Source organism: Xenopus tropicalis, chromosome 5 (assembly GCF_000004195.4).
Source record: "Xenopus tropicalis strain Nigerian chromosome 5, UCB_Xtro_10.0, whole genome shotgun sequence".
Lineage (NCBI taxonomy): Eukaryota > Metazoa > Chordata > Amphibia > Anura > Pipidae > Xenopus > Xenopus tropicalis.
In genome coordinates this window covers 82,392,810-82,414,374 of record NC_030681.2, presented here as the reverse complement: position 1 = coordinate 82,414,374, position 21,565 = coordinate 82,392,810, and the positions used below count along the sequence as shown (strand labels likewise).

The window sequence follows — 21,565 nt, the reverse complement described above, 5'->3', positions numbered from 1 at the left end:
ACATTACCAGTGATTTTACTTACAGCATCCAGTCAGATCGTTGCTTTTGTTTTCTACCTTGTAGGTGACCGTTCAAATCTACAGTAGAACCCCTATTTTAAGTTTTTCAGGGAACCAGAAAAAAATGGTGCAAAATCCAGGAAAATATAAATTCAGGGAAGTTTATTATGTGTACAGTATTATAGTAACGGGACCACAAAACAATGGTGTAAAGTGCAGGAAAACAAAAAATCAGGGGATGTAAAATTGAGGTTTCACTGTATTTGCTTATTGGTTGCTATGGGCAACATCACTGGTGAGATGTGTCCTATCTTCAAAAATACACCCTCTAGTCCAGGGATCCCCAACCTTTTATACTTGTGAGCCACATTCAAATGGAAAAAGTTTTGGAGAGCCACACAAGCATGAAAAAAAGTTCCTGGTTGTGCCAATGAGAGCTATAATTGGCTATTTGATATTACCTACATTGAGTGACAGCCTACATAAGGCTCTGTTTGGCAATTACACTGGGTTTTTATGTAACTAAAGCTTGCCTCCTAACCAGAAATTAAAAAAAAAAAACCACCTGCTTTGAGGCCACTGGGAGCAACATCCAAAGGGTTGGCGAGCAACATGTTGCTCACGAACCACTGGTTGGGGATCACTGTTCTAGTCCCTCTCTGATATTTTGCTTCAGTCTGTGTATGTGCAGAGCATTTGCCGTAGCTTTCTTGCCACATCAGCAATACAGACTGCAACCAGTTCAGCTAGCATGTCACTTCCTAGCGTACTTTTACAGACCTCAGATAGGCTGTTTTAATTCTTCACCTCTCCTTCCCACCAATAAGTGACTCACAGGAGTTTCCAACCTGTTGTGTTGCATTTTATAAAGTTAATTCAAAATACTAGTAGTAGGGGTTCATGAATCTGTACTGGCCTAGCTACTCTGATCAACTTGATCATGTTGTGATGTGTTAAGAGCATCTTGGCATAAAAGTCAGGATCACCCTGTTGTACTGCAATTACAGATATCGGTACTCATTTTTCCTCAAAGTTGCATTTTATAAAACTAGGCATGGGGCTGCAGGGATATAGTCTAAAAATAAATTGTCCTGACTGCAGTAAATCTGCCTTGTTTAATGTAGCCCAATCATGTGTAGTGTCTGTGCCTTTATTCCCTTATTCTCTCCCCTCCACAACCTACCCAGATTAGTTTCTTAGTTTTAGTTACAGCTGAGATCCTTGAGGAAGTCGCCTTCTTATGCCATTTCTACTACGATTGTGGACAGTTGGTGGAACCCATGTTCAGGCAGCAGTGCTGTACTGAGCATGTCATCTAACAAGCAGCCTCCTGTTGGCTGGAAACAGTGGATTGCAGTTTACAAATACTGTGCCTGGTGTGGTACCTCAGTCACCTTAGTAGACATAGGGGCTATATACATAAGCAAGGGGAGCAGATAAACAAAATAACGAAGATATGGGTGCACATGGAATGCATATGTGGGTGCCTCTGATTTCCGGTAGTGTGCCTGCCTTGTTTTCATACCTGTCGTAATCCCCTCCCTTTTCTGAAGGCCTGGGCATGTGTACCTCTTAACCCCTCAAAGTTTCCACTACCTAATCACTCATTTAATTTTGCATTTCACTAAGCCAAACACAAATCCTTTGCAATTAGCAGCCACAAATCTTTAAAGAAAAATTAGCACAGTGCTTTATTAACATCACAGCACGTCATTGATAGTTTAAGAACATTACAGCTAAAATAAAATTACTTATTACTAGTATTTTGAAAACTATGGATTACAAAGGCTTTAATATTTGATTTGCAGAAGCTGAGAATGGGAAAATATGTACATTTTTAAAAAGGAGAGAAAGGGAAGGAGAAAAAAAAAATTTCCACACCTACGTAACCTTTATCTGCCTCTAGAATGAGACAAGCCCTTAAAACTCATGGAATTTTTTTTAAACATAATAATGCCTTCTGAGACATATTAAATCAGCGTTTGCGGCGTACAGGAGTTGATGATCTGTAAAAGGAAAACATGTAAGACCAGTATTAGTAATGACAAAACTACTATTTCTAAAACATGAACAAATCTAAAGGAAAGCTTAACAGGTAAACAAAGTAACAACAACATAGAACATAAGACAAGTAATCAATATATAGAAAAAGTGTACTACCTTGATCGGGTCTTAGACTTGTGTTTGCGGCTTGCCTTCTTACCAGACCTTTGCGACTTCTCCACAGAATGTGATCTGCTGCGTTTTGATTTCTTAGCCTTTTTATCCTTGTAGATAACAGGCGATTCTGAACTGCTCCTTCCACTAGATGTAGAGCGTTTCTTACTTTCTTTGGTGGAGCCTTTCTTGCCATCTTGCCTAGAATCCTGCCGTGACATCTTTGATAACGTGGAATCACTGCGTGATAATGTCCTTTCACTTTCTTTCCTACTCCTTACCCTATCCTCATCTAGAGCAGAATATTTACGACCTCTTTCCTCCCTCTTCATCTTTTCTTTTCTCCTATCCTTTTCCTGCTCCCTTTTCTTTCTGTCCATCTCCATACTTTTACTTCTTGCCCATTCTCTCTCCCTGCTACTCCCCTTGTGCTTGTGCCGGCTCCTGCTACGGCTTCTACGCTGGTCATCACTTCTGCGTCTATCCCTACTTCTACTGCGACCCATTCCCCTTTCCCTAGAACGATTAGTCCTCTTTTCTCTGCTGCGGCTTCTTTCTCTACGTTTGTCCTTTTCCACACTATTCTTACTTGATCTCCTTCTTTCACTAACCTTTTCTCTGTTTTTGCTTTCCCTCCTATTCTTTCGTACACGACTCCTGCTTCTGCTCCTCCTCACTTTTCGTGAGAAGGATCGACTACGTCTTTTTTTCCTCTTTGGTGAGGAATGAGATGAGCTATGGCTACTGGAGGAACTAGAGCTATAGGAACTAGAAGGGCTACTGCTGCTGCTACTGCTGCGATCTCTACTGCTACTACTGCTGCTACTACTGCTACTTGAGCTCCTTGACTTCCTAATTATAGGCCTTTCTTTGATTTCTTTTTTCATTTCTGGGGGAGGCAATATTTCACTATGAATTTTTTTCTTATCATTATCTACATCCTGCTCAACTTTTATCTTTTCATGTAATTCAATTTCTCTAGGGGAGTTTATCTCAGGCTCACTTGGTTCATTTTCTTTTGATTCCTTTTGTTGTTTTTCTTCTAAATAAAAATAATACAAATATAAGTAAGGTAATTTTTATCATACAATGACTGATGCAAAAATCACTTTTAATCCCAAACATATTTTAAACATGTAAATTGAATCCTATAAATAGAAAGTTTTTACACAATGAATGCATCCTATAAGATGTTGGTTTAACTACTTTTAACTTTAATCAATATGGTTTCACATCTAACTGTATTGCCTGTACCCTAAAATTGGAGTACTATTACACAGAACTCTTCCTACTGCATTGCTCCTAATCTCTCACAGTGCTTCCTAAATAACTCGTTAAAACAAATGATGAAAATTCTTTTTCTAATCTGAACATGTACAAACCTTGTTTTCTGTTTTTTATGCAGTGTTTTTGCTATTAAACCCTACTATGCTCATTAACCTTATTCTAAATAAGTCATTTCCCTCATTACAATGTGATTCACACTAATTAATGGGGCCTTAGATAATACATTGTTAATTTAAATTGAAAAAAAGACCATCAAGTTTACTCCTCCAAATGAACCCCAGGACACGTGTATCATATACAGATCTATTCAACTGTCCCTAAAAGCCCTATCAGAAAGAATAACAAATAATGCTTTTTAGAAATGGTGTTCAATGTTTGATAAAACACTGACCATCACTAACCTGCAGTTATTAGTTCCAAGCTGCAGCTAGCTGCAGGTTGAATACACTTGGTTTTGAGGCGAGACTTCTTTATCATGTGGCATGATAGCATTGGTTAACTGTCCAAAAGACTATTTCAATTTACATAGCCTACTATTATTAGTGATTTGCTACAACTCTTTTCTTTATTCTGGTTAAATTGGTTTTCCCCAACACCCATGACATTTCCATCATGATTTTTATGGTGTACTTTTTATTTCTAAATTACACTGTTTACATAGCAAAGTCGCTCTACCATTTAGAATTATATTCTTGAATCAAATGTATTTTTTTTAGCTGTAATATTGGTGTGTAGTGCATTGTGCCTGAGTCTGAGCTTGCAGGAGCCAGTGCTGCACATTAGAACTGCTTTCAGGTAACCTCTTATTTTTCTGAAGTAACTGAAGTCCCTAGCTAATGGGAGCTGCTATCTTGCTAACCTCCCACTGTTCTGCTGATCAGCTGCTGGGGGTAAAAGGGAGGGGGGTGATATCACTCTAACTTCCAAAAATCTGTTTGGGTTTCCTGTAAAATGGATTATAATGCAGGATTCTGCTGAAGAAGCTCTACTGATTGATGTCTTTTGAAAAAAAACCTGTTTTCCCATGACAGTATTTCTCTAACCTAAAACAGCTAAATATAGATACTGCAGTGCAGCAATTATTTGCTCACAAACCCCTAGTGACAATGGTTAAATTATACTTAATATTATTTTAAAGATATTACATTTTGAAGAAAGAAAAAAAATCCTAAAATGTAGACACGGTTCAATTTACTTTATTATCTAATGCAGTGCTGCCAGATCACAAATATAAAAGATCCTTAGAATTAAACTACTAGATGACCCTTATGAATAAAAAGGTGAAAAAACATGGTATGAAAAAATCTATTAGTATTACCTTCCAACTGCCTTTCAAGTATCTGCTGCTCTCTTTCTTTTCTCCGAAAGGCTTCCTGCTTTTGACGTATTCTGTGTTGTAGCTCTTCTTCATCAGTATCAGATGATTCTGAGCCTCTGTCACTCCTATCATCTTCACTTTCTTCTGATCCATAACCACCCAGTCCACCTGTATGCATAAAGCCTAGTCCATAACACCGCTAAAGAATACTTTTCACAAAAGTGAAAATAATCAAGGAAAAGCTTCCAGGGTAAAGTAAGTTGACACAACTTTGTTTTCTACTAACTGTGCACAAACCTTAAATAGGCAGACCATGACACAAACCCCACTTGTTTAGGGTTTATCTTGCTAACCAAACCAAACTCAAACTATTTAATGCAGATTACTGATAGTACAATTCAGGGCTAGTTGGGGTTTTTTCATCTAGGTTTTTACCTACAAGTATTAAACAATGGCACAGATGGCAGTTTCAGGGCTGGTGTTTTTCAAACACCTAAAGCGTCTATGCCATATTCTATTACTGTTAATGGAAAACACCTGGTACACCCACTGGTAAACATGGTTCTACTTTTTTCAGAATGCCTGTAATAGCAGTGTCAGAAAGTTTCCATAAAATGTAATCAAACATGGCACACGGTGGTGTTGGTATTTTTTAACTTTAAGCTAAAATCCTAAGGGAAAACTGCCATTTGTGCCATAACCCCTAGAAAAGCAACAAGGCGATATTTAGAATTAGCAAGTGTAATTCTCTGGAACATATGCAAGAAGTGTGTTTTATACCAATGTCATGCTTTATTTTCAGCTAGCCTTATCAAAAGTTAAGGCACGCTTGAAATTACAAACTGGACAAAATGCTGCTGTTTCACTACTCATTTTAGCATTAAATACTGGCTTCACAAAGGCTTGATACAGTAATTTTCAAATAAATACATCTATAAAAAAAAAAGATCACCATAATTTGAAACTACAAAATATTAAACTGTAGTACAACCACCTAGTATGTGAGGTTTTCTGCCAGGAAATGAAGAAGCACATTTAGAATGCACTTTTATCTTGTTAGAGCAAACAAGCCAGAACTTTTGATGGATAAATAAGATTTTGATCATATCAGGACAGCCAAAGAGTTGTTTTTGTACTATAAGAGTCATATTTTTGTAGTATAAGATTAACAGTGCATTTGGAATTTAGCACTACAAAAAACAAAATAATTCCATCTGAGTACATATTAAGTAGTGCAGCAGAAATGTTTTATCAAGGTTTTCTTTAATCAATGTTTTTCTATTTTTAAACAATGTTGTGTGCATTTAAGTTCAATTTTATTTCCTGCTCAAAAGACTAGCATTCCTTTGTTCAGAACACAGATGGAATCCTACAACCCAGTCCATTCAATTCCATGCAGCTTCCTGTAGGCCTGGCAGTAAGTGCTGAACATTTACATTTTTAAGTTCACATATCCAGGAAAGACTGTACACATTCATTTTAATGGGTAAATTGGAAAGACATTGTACATGCTGCTTTAATCCATGCAGACAATTAACAAAAGTTACAGCCAACCCACCCCCTCCCAACCAAAAATCATGGCCCATACTTACCGAGTCCAGTTAGGGAAGCCAGTGCACTGGACTGTGCCAGCTGCCTTGCAGGAGCTTTGTATCACATCAACAACAGGAACAACATGTTAACACACATAGCCACGACCTCAAAGTCATGAGCTTCTATGTAAAATTTATTACTAGTGCTGCTATTTGGGGGAGAGAAGAAAGGTTAAAATACAGCATCCAATGGAAAAAATCAGATCTGCATTACCCCAATTCTGGTAACATATATTGAAAATAAATACTATTTCAGCCACTAGAAAAACGGTTTCAGGCTGCTATATAATAAAGGTTTTTATTTTTAAAGAATAGCAGAAATTGGCTGTTTAATACAGCATTCATCATGCTTTCAATTATTAGGTAGGCTAATCTTGCAATTACACTACTATACAGCATATTTTCCACATAAGCTGCTATTTTGGTGGGCTCATTCTGGGTGCTACAGCTAGGTGGCACAATAAAATAAAGCACGTCAAACTTTAAATTAAGAACACTATTAAAGTCTTTACATCGACATAAAAATAACCCTTTGCGTGACCCCCTTGTCCCACTGTGTGCATACAAAATGAATGGCGTTTCTGGGAGTATATTTATAGAGCCAATAAGGGGTTAAATATATCAAAGCCATGCATAAAAGTAAAAGTGATAGATTACCTTTTGTTGCTTTGCGATGAGTCTCTTTAGCAACATTATAAATTTCTTCATTTGTAACATCCAAAAGAATTTCTGTTAGCAACATCTTTGTCAGAACCATCTAGGAACAAGTAAAAGATATATTAAAAAAAAAAGTTTAGAACAGTCACAAATGAATTAGTATTTGAATAAAATCAAATAACCATGGTAAAGATAGTTAAAGGGGACATAATATAAAAACCGAACAAAATATAAAAACCTAGAAAGGCCCAGTACATTATACTCTAAATACAAATGGAATGTGCTAAAAAAAAGTTTTGATTTGGGCTGATTAATTAAAACCTTCTCCAAAGACCCCGCTAATCTCAAGTGGTTCCAGCTGTGAACTGTACAGGAGAGCCGGCAGCACTCAGCAGTTAGGGGTATATTTATCATGTATGTAAAAATTGGAGTAGAACATCACCGGTGATGTTGCTCTAGCAGCCAATCAGATGCTTTGGTTTTCTAAATGTTGATATCTAGTTGCTGATAGGTTGCCCTGGGCAACATCACCAGTAATGCTTTACTACAATTTTTACACAGCATGATAAATATACCCGATGATATGAACCAATCAGCAAGTGGACCTGATAGGGAACTGAAGACTGTTTGCTTATGTGTCTGCATGGCTGGAAATGGTTATTTCCCTCCTACAGTGTTTCTGGCAGGATAGGATAAACCCATTCCTTATTTAAAAATTGAACAGGGACCATAGCAAATCTATAGGGAGCTCCAATAAATGGGATAATTTTTAGCTTAGAGCGAATGCTGAAAAATTATTATTCATAACTGCCTACAAGGGGAATTTTAATTTATGCTATATGTCTCACAAAGTATTTTATTTAGTATTCAGGTTTTTGGCACACTGACTGAAAACTTGCCCTATAACTGTATTCACAAAATAACGTGTGAAATTAAAGCAATAACCACCAATAATTAATACCATTTGAAATGCCCGTTCTTCTTCTGTGATTTCTAACTCATTATTCTCCTCTGGAGCTGGTGAAGGGCTACGACTGCCTTTAGCACTTACTGGGTCCTCTGCATTTTCATCATCATCCTCTTCTTCATCACTGTCCTGCAAAAGATATAAAAATATAGCACAATCTGCAGCTGACAGTTTTATCTATATTTAAATGTTTAAATTTATATGTAGCTAAAACTAAGCTCATCTAACATTTTAGATCATATAACTAAGCTCATCTATAAAATTATATCATTTTGGTTGTACACTTACAAACTTGCTTTTTTGGGGCAAATGAGGGCCATCTTCCTCTTCAGTGTAATCATGGTTATTTCTCTCTTTTTTCATCTGTGAGCGTTGCTGTTCCATTCTTTCACGTTCCAACTTCTTCTGCTTTTCCCTTTCCATCTTTTCAAGTCCCTCACGAATCCATGCTGGCAGCGTTCTTCGCTTAACCGCATCTTATATCCAGCCAAAAATAAATCAACAACACAGTATAAAGCATACTTAAAGCCAGTTTCAAAATATGGTCAGACTTTAAATTAGCCTTCGGAAAGTTAGCGGTTACACCTTTAAACTAAACGCCATCAGTGATCATACACAAGAAACCTCTACGTGCAGTTCCGTGATTTTGCCGTCTATTTAAAAGTGATCAGTGCTGCTGGTCTGAACAGCAATTTCTTCAAATACACAGTTCATATCTGCTTCAAACAGTCCATCATTTGGTATTTTTTACATGAGTGCATTTAGATACATTAATTTAAAACTCATACCCTATATGTAATAAAAAGGACAAAGTTTGTCCATGTACATTAACTACAGCAAATGACGTTGCTTTTAATTAGATAAACAGTACATGCTACTTGATTGGCTTGCTATAGATGACTACACATTTAGACTTTATTTTTATTTTGTACAGTTTCTACTTCTAGTTTAAATTATGAAACCAGCCAGCTAGTTGTATGAATTATACATTTTCTATGTTGTTTTGCAAATACACAAACTACTATTCTGCAATGCAGGTTGTATTTCACTTTACTTGCGTCATATACCAAAGAGTCTTTAATGTGTCTTCTGAAATAATGAGCTCTTTATAAACAAATTTCCCCCACGCTTCTCACTACCACTGTCATTGCAGAAAAGGTGGTTAACTATGGTGGTTTAACATTTTCTGCCTTCACCTCCACCCACAATTGCTCTGAATAACCAAGGAATCTGAAAACTTAAGGTAAACTGCAGATCACTAAATAATCAATTAATTTAGGCCATGTTGAACACAGGTCAGTCACTGAGTGATGGCTTGATGAGTTACAGAAACAGGTTTCTTGATTTTGGGCATTTTATTTATTATGGCCCAATGCATCTCAAGCCCTTGTCTACAGTCTTTTTTCAAACATACATGTTTATATGGACATGAACTTCAACAAGACTTTTTAGAGACTGTTACATCATCTGTTAATATATTCAAAATATTGTTCCCCCACATACAATGCCTCCATTTTTTAATACATCCAAAATTGATAAACCCCAAAATTGCCTACCCACTATTCAGACCGTGCCACAATCCATAGTACTGAAAAACTTTGTAACTAAGAAAACATATTCCACTATTTTAAAGATTTAACATCACATTTCCTAGGAAATTATGGATAACAAGTACTGTAATACTTCAATACTAGGGCTTGGTAGGGGTAAGAGCAACAGAGAATGTTTTATTTAAAACTATTGGGAATACATTTATGCAAAAGTACTATGTTGCCGAATGCTAAAACTGACCCAGGTAATATAGTTAAAAGGGATGTAAATCGAAAAATACAATTTTTCCAAAAAGGAAAAAAAGCAATTCTAAGAAGCTTTCTAATATGCATTCATTAAATATTTGTAATTATTTCAAAACGTATTTGCAAGGTAACAGCAACAGAGAGCAGTATTTTTCTATCCATTCCTGCACTGCTGTTTTCTGACACAATGTAGCAAAAGTCAGCCTTGCATGCATTTTTATAAGTGTAATAATTAGCTAGCTTTTTAGCTAGCAAAGCAATGTTCCCTCTAAGCTGTGCACTCATGCACACAAATTTTAAGGCCAGCTCACGCAACAAATTATGGTACACACAGAATTTTTTTTGGAAATGCTTATTTTTGCATCATGACCAGAGAAAAGTTATCTATGCAAGCAAGTTTAAAATATGCGCACAAAATAAAAATGTTTGCACACATAGAGAGAATTTGAGGGAACATTGTAGTAAAGGACAGAAAAGTTTGTATTTGTAATTAAAGTACTGGCTAATTGCTTAATATTGTTATTTCTTTCATTAAGCAAAATATTGGAAAGTTCACATCTTTCCATTGACCAAAAATACAGTACAAATACATATAGTTCAACACTGGCAAAAGCCCTCTCTGATGGATCTAAGTCTGGCGCTGCCTTATAGACCCAGTTGCTCTAAAACACACCATCTCTGCCTGCTAAACTGTAACTGTACTGTTCCCATTAAGGGCTCTGGCACATGGGGAGATTAGTCGCCCGCGGCAAAACTCTCTGTTCGCAGGCGACTAATCTCCCCGAGTTGCCTTCCCCTGCCATCCCACCGGCGTGATGGCAGACGCCGCGGCGCGATTTTGCGCAAATCTGTTTCGGCGATTTCGGGAAATCGCGCCGCCGCGTGTGCCATCCCGCCGGCGACTTACATGTTCGCCGGTGGGATGGCGGGTCATGGCAACTCGGGGAGATTAGTCGCCCGAGACAAGGGAGATGTTGCTTGTGCCATGTACCTCAGTTTTGCCACAAATTCTACATCAGACTGAGAAAAGGGAATGCAATGGACGATTGTAAAACTGTAGCTTTTGTTATGCTTGAGCCACTTCAGAGTTACTTTGGCCTTGGGTTTGGGATAACTGTCCTGCTGGAAGATGACCTCTCTCGATATTCATTTATCAAACAAGTTTCTCTTGCAGTATTTTGCATCATCTATTCCTAACTAGTGTTTTTAAAAACCTTCCCAGCCCCATCTGAATACCAGCCACTATGCATGATACTATTACAAACAACTACACCATAGGTAAGATTTTTATCAGGTATGGGCAGTGGTAGACTTTGTACTACCCTCCCATAGAGGACAATGTTGTGCCATGATATGGTTTCCCCAACCTCTCAACTGTCTCAACAGTATCCCTTCCACCATAACTTGGCTAACTCAGTCTTTATTATATAATTTAATCCAACAGGACAGAGACAATGAAAAAGAAGTCAATCTAGAAGTCACAAGCAGTAAAATATTAGAATGGTTTGAAAGTAGGCTAAAGACAACAATCATTATGCAAATACCATAATTTCATTTATCCCATTTTTCATATATTCACAAATGAGAAACAGTAAAAAAAATGTATTTACACATACCAATCTGCAAAGGTTCTTGCTTAGGAGGAATAGGTACAGGTGAACGTTGCCTCTCTCTAAAAGAGGACCTTTCCCTGCGGTTTGGTGGTGGAGCTGGGGGACCTGGAGGTCCAGGTGGTCCCTGTTGCCAGTAGGGTGGGTGAAATCCTCCTGGAGGAGGACCAAAACCTGAGCCATGCTGGTGAAAAAAATGAAATTCAATGCATTTTTTGTAGATATATAATTTATGAAGTCTGAAAGTCAAGATATTCACACACGTAAGATTATGGTATATTGAGGGTTTTTGACTCACAAACACCTCTCTCCCATGTGTTAACATGTAAAAGAATAGGGAATTTTTGAATGCAGCTCAATACACACTACAGTACACAAGACTCATTTTTTTCACCTGATAATCATATTGATTTACTGGTCCCATTGAAAAGTTTTCAGGAGGAGGCCCCCCAAAGTTGTGATTATTCTGGTTAAACATATGTCTGTTCTCAGCAGTAAACTCTCCACTGTCCTGGCTATTGCTGTCCTCAGGTACAGGAACAACATCCATTGGAGCTGGGGCAGGAGGCATCCATGGCTGTTCAGGCGGAGGGTGATGTGGAGGTGGTTGATGATGCATACCTGCCCATTCTGAAAAGATTATATATCTCTTTATTTAATGCAATAGTTAGGATTTTACATTATAATTACATAAAACTACTGATGATACAGAAAAAAAAAGTAAATAATACTTACCAGGCTGCCACATTCTATTAAAATTTGGATCTCCCTGAAAACTGCCATGATTGTTAGGTCCTGGCTCCATTGGTGGAAGATCCTGCCCATTAGGCATTATATTTTGCTGCTCAACTATTCCTTGTCCTGTTGCCTCTCTTTGAGCAATCCATGCTTGTGCTAAAGCTGCCCAGTCTATCTGGCCTAGAAAACACAAGACAGGTTATAAGGACATCATTCAAATATCATAAAATACATTATATTTTCATGACAAAATATTTGTGACATTATGGAGTGCCCTGGGAGGAAACACATTATGATAACTAGAAGTGGCTCTGGTGGTAGTCACTATATCAGTATCCTGTTACTCTTTATCTGAGGGGAGTAATCGGAAACCAACATGCAATTTCAGTTTATTAATGCTTAAAGTGCAGCTTATCAGGTTGGGTTTTTTTTAATCTTGCTCAGCACATTGTGAAAGATTAGTATTATTAAAGGACTACTGACAAATAGGGTGCCCGCAGCAGACGCAGAGTAGTATGTATGCAGCAGTAGTATGACTGGTCTGCATCTGGTGGTGCATACACTAAATCAGCAGTTCTCAACCTAAGGGTCGCGATCACTTTGGGGGTTGAACGACCCTTTCACAGGGGTCGGCTAAGACCATCGGAAAATACACATTTCCAATGGTCTTATGAATAATTTTATGGTTGGGGGTCACCACAACATGAGGAACTATATTAAATGCACTAAATGCTTGATGTCAACTTACTTGGATCCTGCCGATGCTGAAATGACTCCATCCACTGCTGCTGATTCAACGGCCATTGTTGCCATGGTTGTCCACTTTGATCCCACATCCCTGCTAGATTCTCTCAAAAGATATACCTATAATTAAATATATTTATGGTAAGTTCTGACACTCCTTTAGATCTTAATTTGAACAGGGTCAAATCTTTTTATTGTATAATTATGGTTACAAAGCATATCATAGTATATCAGATACATGTAGAAGTTCATCCTCACAACCTGTTAGATCTGCTAGTTTTGGCCAATGGCCAGATTGAAGAGGACCATGTTATTTGGCCATTCCTACAAACGAGCAAATTGCATTATCAGCTTGGCCCTCAAGCCAATTGCAAACGAAGTTCAGTCAGTGCATGGCCACAATTAGGGCTCTGGTACACGGGGAGATTAGTCGCCCGCGGCAAAACTCCCTGCTCGCGGGCGACTAATCTCCCCGAGTTGCCTTCCCTCTGCCATCCCACCGGCGAACATGTAAGTCGCCGGCGGGATGGCAGACGCGGCGGCGCGATTTCGGGAAATCGCCGAAAAAGCCTCGCGAGTCTTTTTCGGCGATTTGCGCGAAATCGCGCCGCCGCGTCTGCCATCCCGCCGGCGACTTACATGTTCGCCGGTGGGATGGCAGAGGGAAGGCAACTCGGGGAGATTAGTCGCCCGCGAGCAGGGAGTTTTGCCGCGTGCGACTAATCTCCCCGTGTACCAGAGCCCTTAGACTACAAGAAACATGACAGGATCAATAATTACAGAAGTTATCTTTTTTTTAACTGAGGATATCTAAAGTACCAAAATAATGGATTACATTGTTCTGGTTATAGCTGCTGCAATAGAATCAGAGTAAAAATGGAAAAAAAGATGCACAACATGTCAGTACTATATAATAAATGATAAAAATACTTTAAATGGATAAGCCCCAGGTGTTGAGTACTGTAAGCATTTAAAGCAAAAGCAATTCATAATTAGGTCATTTGGTGCCCTCTAAATATCAGCACAACATATATACAATGCAAAATATTTAATACAGCATAATTAATATACATATCTATACAGGTATTTATATATTTATATCTATATAGTGATACTTATGCATGCACACTACTGAACAGCAGAAATGGCAGTTGAAGGTGTTTGTGGCGAGATAATGAACCAAAAACACTGACTTTTTATCGAGACGATAGTTTCAAAACAACCTTGCAGAAAAAGTAAATTGGCTACTGGATAAAATGACCAGATAATTTGGCGCAAGCCTTGTGAGCAAGGGTTGAATTTGTAGCACCATGATACATCTACTTAGCTGCTTAGTGAGAGGGTGAAGACACCAGTGATTAGTAGCCTGCAACTTTTTTTAAAAAGTCACAACTACTAATCTGTGCAGCGCAAATCATGCGCAATTAGTCACAGCTAACCTATGGGGGTGAAAGTGACCAACTAATCGCCCCCTTGTGTCTTCGCCCTTATTGGCCGCAAAAGCACAAGACAAGTGTTAGATACTCTGTCACATTTCTTAAGGACTGAAGAATAAAAACTTTAAAATACAGGAACAAAGAATAAAGTAATTGTGGCATGTGCAAATGGTTAATAGTGGTGTTCGATTTGTACAACATATGAACTTGGGGATAAATAATGCACTGCGTGTGTCTCTATGATCATTTAGAATGAGAATTTAGCACTCAACTGTGTTTGCAACTATATATACAGGCACAGGATTAGTTATCCAGAAAGCTCAGAATTACATTTATCACATATACATTTATTGCATAGACTCCCTTTAATTCAAATATTTCAAAATTAAAAAATGAATTCCCTTTTCTCTGGAAGGGATATTACACTCATGTAAATGGGACAAATCTTGTCAAGTGACATATGACAAGAGCTAGCAATTTTAGAGAATTCACATTAATTAGGGGACATATACAATATGTTTTGAGCCCCTTCAACAAACTTTTCCAGTTTGCCTTTATCCAATAGCTGTAAAACCAGTTAAGACACACAGAGCTACTAGTAGCAGCTACAGAAATAGACAATGCTGATCATTTATTGATAATTTTCTCTATGTGCATTTTAGCGGAGGCAATTCTCAGTATTGTCTATGGCAGGGTATTTTCTAGCATTTAGTAGCCATGACAAGTAGCTGCTAAGTTACATAGTTACATAGTTACATAGGGTTGAAAAAAGACCTGTGTCCATCAAGTTCAACCCATCCAAGTAAACCCAGCACACCTAACCCACACCTACCAATCTATACACTCACATACATAAACTATAAATACAATCACTAGTACTAACTGTAGATATTAGTATCACAATAGCCTTGGATATTCTGATTGATCAAGAACTCATCCAGGCCCCTCTTAAAGGCATTAACAGAATCTGCCATTACCACATCACTAGGAAGGGCATTCCATAACCTCACTGCCCTCACCGTGAAAAACCCCCTACGCTGCTTCAAATGGAAGCTCCGTTCCTCTAATCTAAAGGGGTGACCTCTGGTGCGTTGATTGTTTTTATGGGAAAAAAGAACATCCCCCAACTGCCTATAATCCCCTCTAATGTACTTGTACAGAGTAATCATGTCCCCTCGCAAGCACCTCTTTTCCAGAGAAAACAACCCCAACCTCGACAGTCTAACCTCATAGTTTAAATCTTCCATCCCCTTAACCAGTTTAGTTGCACGTCTCTGCACTCTCTCCAGCTCATTAATATCCTTCTTAAGGACTGGAGCCCAAAACTGCACTGCATACTCAAGGTGAGGCCTTACCAGGGACCTATAAAGGGGCAAAATTATGTTCTCATCCCTTGAGTCAATGCCCTTTTTTATACAAGACAGCACTTTATTTGCTTTAGTAGCCACAGAATGACACTGCCTGGAATTAGACAACTTGTTATCAACAAAAACCCCTAGATCCTTCTCCATTAAGGATACCCCCAACACACTACCATTCAGTAGATAGTTTGCGTTTATATTATTTCTACCAAAGTGCATAACTTTGCACTTATCAACATTGAACCTCATTTTCCAGTTTGCTGCCCAGTTATCTAATTTTGTCAAATCGCTCTGCAAAGCGGCAGCATCCTGCATGGAACTTATAGTTTTGCACAATTTAGTGTCATCAGCAAAAATAGAAACAATACTGTCTATGCCCACCTCCAGGTCATTAATAAACAAGTTAAACAGCAAAGGCCCAAGGACTGACCCCTGCGGTACTCCACTAACCACACTGGTCCAATTAGAAAATGTTCCATTTACAACCACTCTTTGTACTCTATCCTTCAGCCAGTTCTCTATCCAATTACAAATATTATGTTCTAGGCCAATATTCCTTAATTTTATCATTAACCTTCTGTGAGGTACTGTATCAAACGCTTTAGCAAAGTCCAAGTAGATGACATCAACTGCCATTCCAGCATCAAGGTTCCTACTCACCTCCTCATAAAAGGCAACTAAATTAGTCTGGCAAGATCTGTTACGCATAAAACCATGCTGGCACAAACTAATAGTATTGTGAACTGCAATGTATTCAAGTACCCTATCCCTTATTACCCCTTCCAAAAGTTTTCCTACTACTGATGTCAGACTAACAGGCCTATAGTTTTCAGGCTGAGAACGGGATCCCTTTTTAAATAACGGCACCACATTAGCAATCCGCCAGTCTCTTGGCACCATGCCAGACCTCAATGAATCCTGAAAAATTAAGTGAAGAGGTTTGGCAATCACAGCGCTCAGCTCATTTAATACCCTGGGATGAATCCCATCCGGCCCTGGACCTTAGTTTACCTTTACATGTTCAAGTCTCTTTTGAATTTCCTCCCGAGTGACCCATGCGTCAGTAGCTAAATTACTAGAACTGGGCATATTACAAGGGAAGCCTTCATTATCTGGCTCCTCAGATGTATAGACAGATGAAGTAGCTGTGTGTCTTCACCCTTAAGGTGCCCATACACGGGCCGACTATAGCTGCCGATATCGGCCCCTTGGACCGATTCGGCAGCTTATCTGCCCGTGTACGGGCAGAACAGAGCTGCCTGGCCGACCGATATCTGGCCTGAAATTGGCCAGATCTCGATCGGCCAGGTTAGAAAATCTGGTCGGATCGGGGACCGAATCAACGAACCAACTGCCCCATAAGCTCAAATGGGCCAAACGATCGGATTATTTTTTTTTAAAGTCCCTTGCTACCCAATATCACCCACCTGTAGGTGGGGATATCGGGTGAAAATCCTTTAGGGTGAAGACACAGGGAGCTACTTAGTAGCAGCTTCTTGTCACTAAACGCCAGAAAATACCATACTATAGACAATACTAACAATCACCTCTGCTAAAACACATGTAAAGACGATTATCAGTAAATGATCAGCATAGTCTATTCCTGTAGCTGCGACAAGAAGCTGTTAGTAGTAGCTCTGTGTCTCTTCAACCTTAGGTATTTGAGAGCATTTCAAGAGGATTTTGCTAAACATTCAGGCTAGTACAGACAGGCCTGCAGTTCGACAGTCAACTGAATGAAAAGATCTTCTGTTCAGATACAGTAAAAAGTGTAGTCTTGTCTGGAAAGCTACAACGGGGCAGCTCTATGGACCTGCCTCTGTTCCGCTGCAGAAATACTATGAATGAATCAGGTTTCCATTCAGGTACGCACTGGAACAAAAAGGCAAAAGTGCATTTTAAGAGGAGGCTAAAATAACAGTAAGCCCGCCACTTCCATTCTCAAAGACTACATTCTACCCCATGATGATGCTCTGCAGTCATGTGCACTCCAACGACCGCGGAATTAGCACGCAATAAAAAGCCACAAGTAATAACGGTAAGCTCCCACAGAATAAGCATGTGAAGCAGCTCTCCGTCCCGCCACCTCGGCCTCATACTTCTGTCCGTAACTAAATACTCGGGCACTGGCTAAAACTCTGTGGCAAATAATGCACCACAAAACCCCGGTGCATGAGCGAAAATGCGCCGTGTAGCCCGCCCCTAGTCTAAGGCTTGTGGCCTAAATCAATTTCCCTCAAGGAGCGGCCCTATTCTTCGCAGCCTTCTCATCTCGCTTACACACCGAAACTTACATATATCGCTATCAACGGGCCGAGCACAAACGTAGGGTCCGCCCTCTGCTCTATCAGCTCCGGAGATATTATAGCGATCCCACCGAATCTTTCCTCTCCCTTCCAAACAATATGGCGCTTGTGCGCTCAGCAGCGGAACTCACCACCACAGAGACTAGCCGGGCCCGAGAGGAAGCCCCCGCCCCCTCTCACTGTGTCGTCAAAAAAAAAAAAAAAAAAAAGTAGTACTGAGGTGGCGCCTCTGCCATCGGGAGGAGTGAGTGCGCTTGAATTGACCTTATTGATTAGGACTTGTGAAGTCAGTATTAAAGAGCATGTCTATTTATGTATAAAAACAACTTAAAGCTGCTTTCTCCTATAGGTTAAAACTTTTACATTTTGCTGTAATTTTTTTTTTTTTGCAAAAATGTATTGCATTAAGGGATACACCGAAGCCAGGATTTCCTTAGGGTTTCTGTCTTTTGAGGCAGGAATCCGAATCCTTAGGGCTCTGGCACATGGGGAGATTAGTCGCCCGCCCCTTGTCACGGGCGACTAATCTCCCCGAACTACCATCCCGCCGGCGAACATGTAAGTCGCCGGTGGGATGGTACACGCTGCGCAGGCAATTTCTGCAAATCGCCGAAGTTTCCTCGCGAGGCATTTTCGGCGATTTGCTGAAATCGCGCCGCCACGTGTGCCATCCCACCGGCGACTTACATGTTCGCCGGTGGGATGGCAACTCAGGGAGATTAGTCGCCCGCGAACAGGGAGATTTGTCGCGGGCGACTAATCTCCCCGTGTGCCAGAGCCCTTAAAATCATGTGACTTGTCACATTAACAAAAATTTTCACAACATGCCTTGCCAACAGTTCTCTTCAACCCTTCCTTATCCTAATTTGCATGTATAAATTAGGATTCGAATTCAGCAGGGCAGTGCTGGTTTTTCAGCTTCGGGCGCCCCCATTCTGTACCCACACCCCCACCAGTGCACATGTGCAAACTTTCAAACTCCCATACTGAGCAGTGGGGCGAGGTCCCCATTGCTCCGTTTGGGAGCTGCTGTAATGTGCCATAGGTCACTATCCAACTGGTGGCCAGCAGCGCCCCCCCCCCCCCCACCTGTCTGCTGTGACAGTTTACCTCTGTGTAAAGGTCCCCATACACTATAAGATCCGCTCGCTTGGCGATGTCGCCAAGTGAGCGGATCTTTACCCGATATCCCCACCTACGGGTGGGCGATATCGGGTAGCAACTTGCTTTAAAAAAAAATAATCCGATCGTTTGGCCCTGGGGATTACATTTGCGGCCATGGGCAGTCGGTTCAGGGACCGGATCAACGAGCCGATGCGGTCCCCGATCCGACTGGATTTTCTAACCTGGCCGATCGATATCTGGGCAATTTCAGGCCAGATATCGGTTGGCCAGGCCGCTCGTTTCTTCCCATACACAGGCCGATTAGCTGCCGAATCGGTCCAAGCTTCTATCGGCCCATGTATGGGGGCCTTAAGTTTTAAATGGTATCAATACTGAAATTAACTGCCCCCACTGCATTGTTCACACCTCAGATTCAGGCTGTAATTACCTGTATTGTTTATACCTGTAAGAGCTCAGACTGTAGGCTCCCACATCATTCACACCTCAGACTGTAGGAGCAATGCTGGTATTGTGTCACTGCTTCAATGAAAGTTGTGTTTTTCTATTCTAAAGGGGTGGCTTCTGGTGGCTTCTGGTGCATTTCTCATTTCTATTGGAAAAATGGCTATCTACAATCACCTCTACCCTCATACAATGTTGGACTAAGACTGCAGGGGCCCACCAGAAAACCCTGGACAATGGGCCCACTCTTCCTTGTTCCCATACAGAAATAGGGAATGACCATGAAACAGGCTAAATAAATAGAATTAAAAGGGCCCACTGACACCTGGACCCACCGGGAGATTTCCTGGTATCCTGGTGGGCCAGTCCGACACTGCCCTCATAGTTAAAATCCACCATCCCTTCAATTGATTTAGTTGAACGTCTCTGCACTCTTTTCAGCTTAATAATATCCTTCTTAAGGGCTAACTTGGATATCCATTGGTTCACCATCTTTTTTTCTCACACACACAGAAACTTCGGGCGACTTAGCAATGCACATGTCTTCCCACCAGCGATTTACATTGCCGGTGGGAAGGCATATGCTTAGTTGTCCCGAAGTTTCCCCGTGAAGGAGGAGGAAAGGCATACACATCGCTAATTTGTCCAAAGATTTCTTCACGTGGACCAGCAATTTACATTCGGGGAGATTAGTCACCTGCCGTAGCAGAGATTTAATTCCCTATGGGACATCATCAGCCTTAAGGTGGCCATACACGGGCAGATTTTAGTCTTGCTCCAACGAACAACCGGATTTCGATCGTACGTTAAAATGCAACAATCTCACATAAACAATCAGATCTAAACAGCAGGATTAAAGTTGGAACAAACGCAAATCAAACAATTTTCTCATCACAAACTCACAGACAATAGTCGTACCAACTTTATGCCCCGGAAACAGTAGTGATGTAGGTAACCATTGACCCCAGAACTGACATGCATATAGTACGGTGCTATATGGAAGTGTGTACACTTCTTCATAATACACTATACGAACGATCCACTGTATGTGCACAAGGTATCGTGGTTTGCTTTTTTTTTTTTGGTTTGCTGACCATGAGGCCAGTATATGAATATATATATGAATGCAAAATACAGAGCAGCACTTGCAATAGTATTGGAATCAGCACATCAGGAGAAGAAAAAGAAGAAGAAGAGAAAGCGTGCATGTTGGAGTAAGCAATGGGTTTTAAAGCGTGAAACTTTGTCTCATATAGCACTTCTACAAAAGTTGAAAGCTCATAACCTGAATCATGCTTCAGATCCCTACTCCAGATGGTGGGTCCACTTATTCAAAAACAAGATACGGTAATGAGAAAATCTATCTCAGCAGAACAAAGGCTAATTGCAACTTTGAGGTTTCTGGCAACTGGGAGGTCATTTGAAGATTTTGATTAAGCACTACGTATCTATTAAAGTGAACATATACGTAGAAACTAAGACATTGTAATACACAGTGCATACCTATACTGTATATCTATCTATCTATCTATCTATCTATCTATCTATCTATCTACACAGTGAATGCAACCATACCTTACATGCAGTGTTTTTAAAGCTAGTGGTATGTAATTGCCATTGCAAGGAGTGCCTTTTTAACAGTTTATATTATCTGCATGCACTTTTGGTTTTACCCTTAATATACTTGCTTTTTTAATATACCACAATATATTTGGAAGTTGATGCATATTTGGAAGTTGATGATATATATATGTGTTGATATATTAACATATAGACACTTTTTTTAAAGTTTTTTTACAGTTTCCTGAGACTTTTGAAGAGTGGCAAACAATTGCGCAACAGTTTAATGATTATTGGAATTTCCCAAACAGTGGTGTGCAATAGATGGGAAGCACATCCGTATAAACCCACCACCAAAGTTCATATTTTTTCAATTACAAAGGCTTTTTTAGTATTGTATTGCTTGCAATTGTGAATGCAAATTATGAATTTATCATGGTTGATATTGGAAAGAATGGAAGACTATCTGA

General features: G+C 39.8%; 1 protein-coding gene across 1 annotated transcript; it reads right to left on the bottom strand.

The window, feature by feature from the left end:
• Nucleotides 1–1,666: 1,666 nt before the first annotated feature.
• Nucleotides 1,667–18,142, bottom strand: pnisr (PNN-interacting serine/arginine-rich protein). Its single transcript, XM_012963539.2, has 12 exons — nucleotides 17,958–18,142; nucleotides 12,871–12,986; nucleotides 12,120–12,302; nucleotides 11,779–12,014; nucleotides 11,391–11,568; nucleotides 8,267–8,454; nucleotides 7,973–8,107; nucleotides 7,012–7,111; nucleotides 6,355–6,408; nucleotides 4,763–4,930; nucleotides 2,161–3,199; nucleotides 1,667–2,006 (listed from the first exon to the last, which is right to left on the bottom strand). Exons 2-12 carry the CDS (start codon nucleotides 12,956–12,958, stop codon nucleotides 1,976–1,978), a joined length of 2,400 nt encoding a protein of 799 aa, XP_012818993.2. The 5' UTR covers nucleotides 12,959–12,986; nucleotides 17,958–18,142; the 3' UTR covers nucleotides 1,667–1,975.
• Between the last annotated feature and the right edge of the window lie 3,423 nt (nucleotides 18,143–21,565).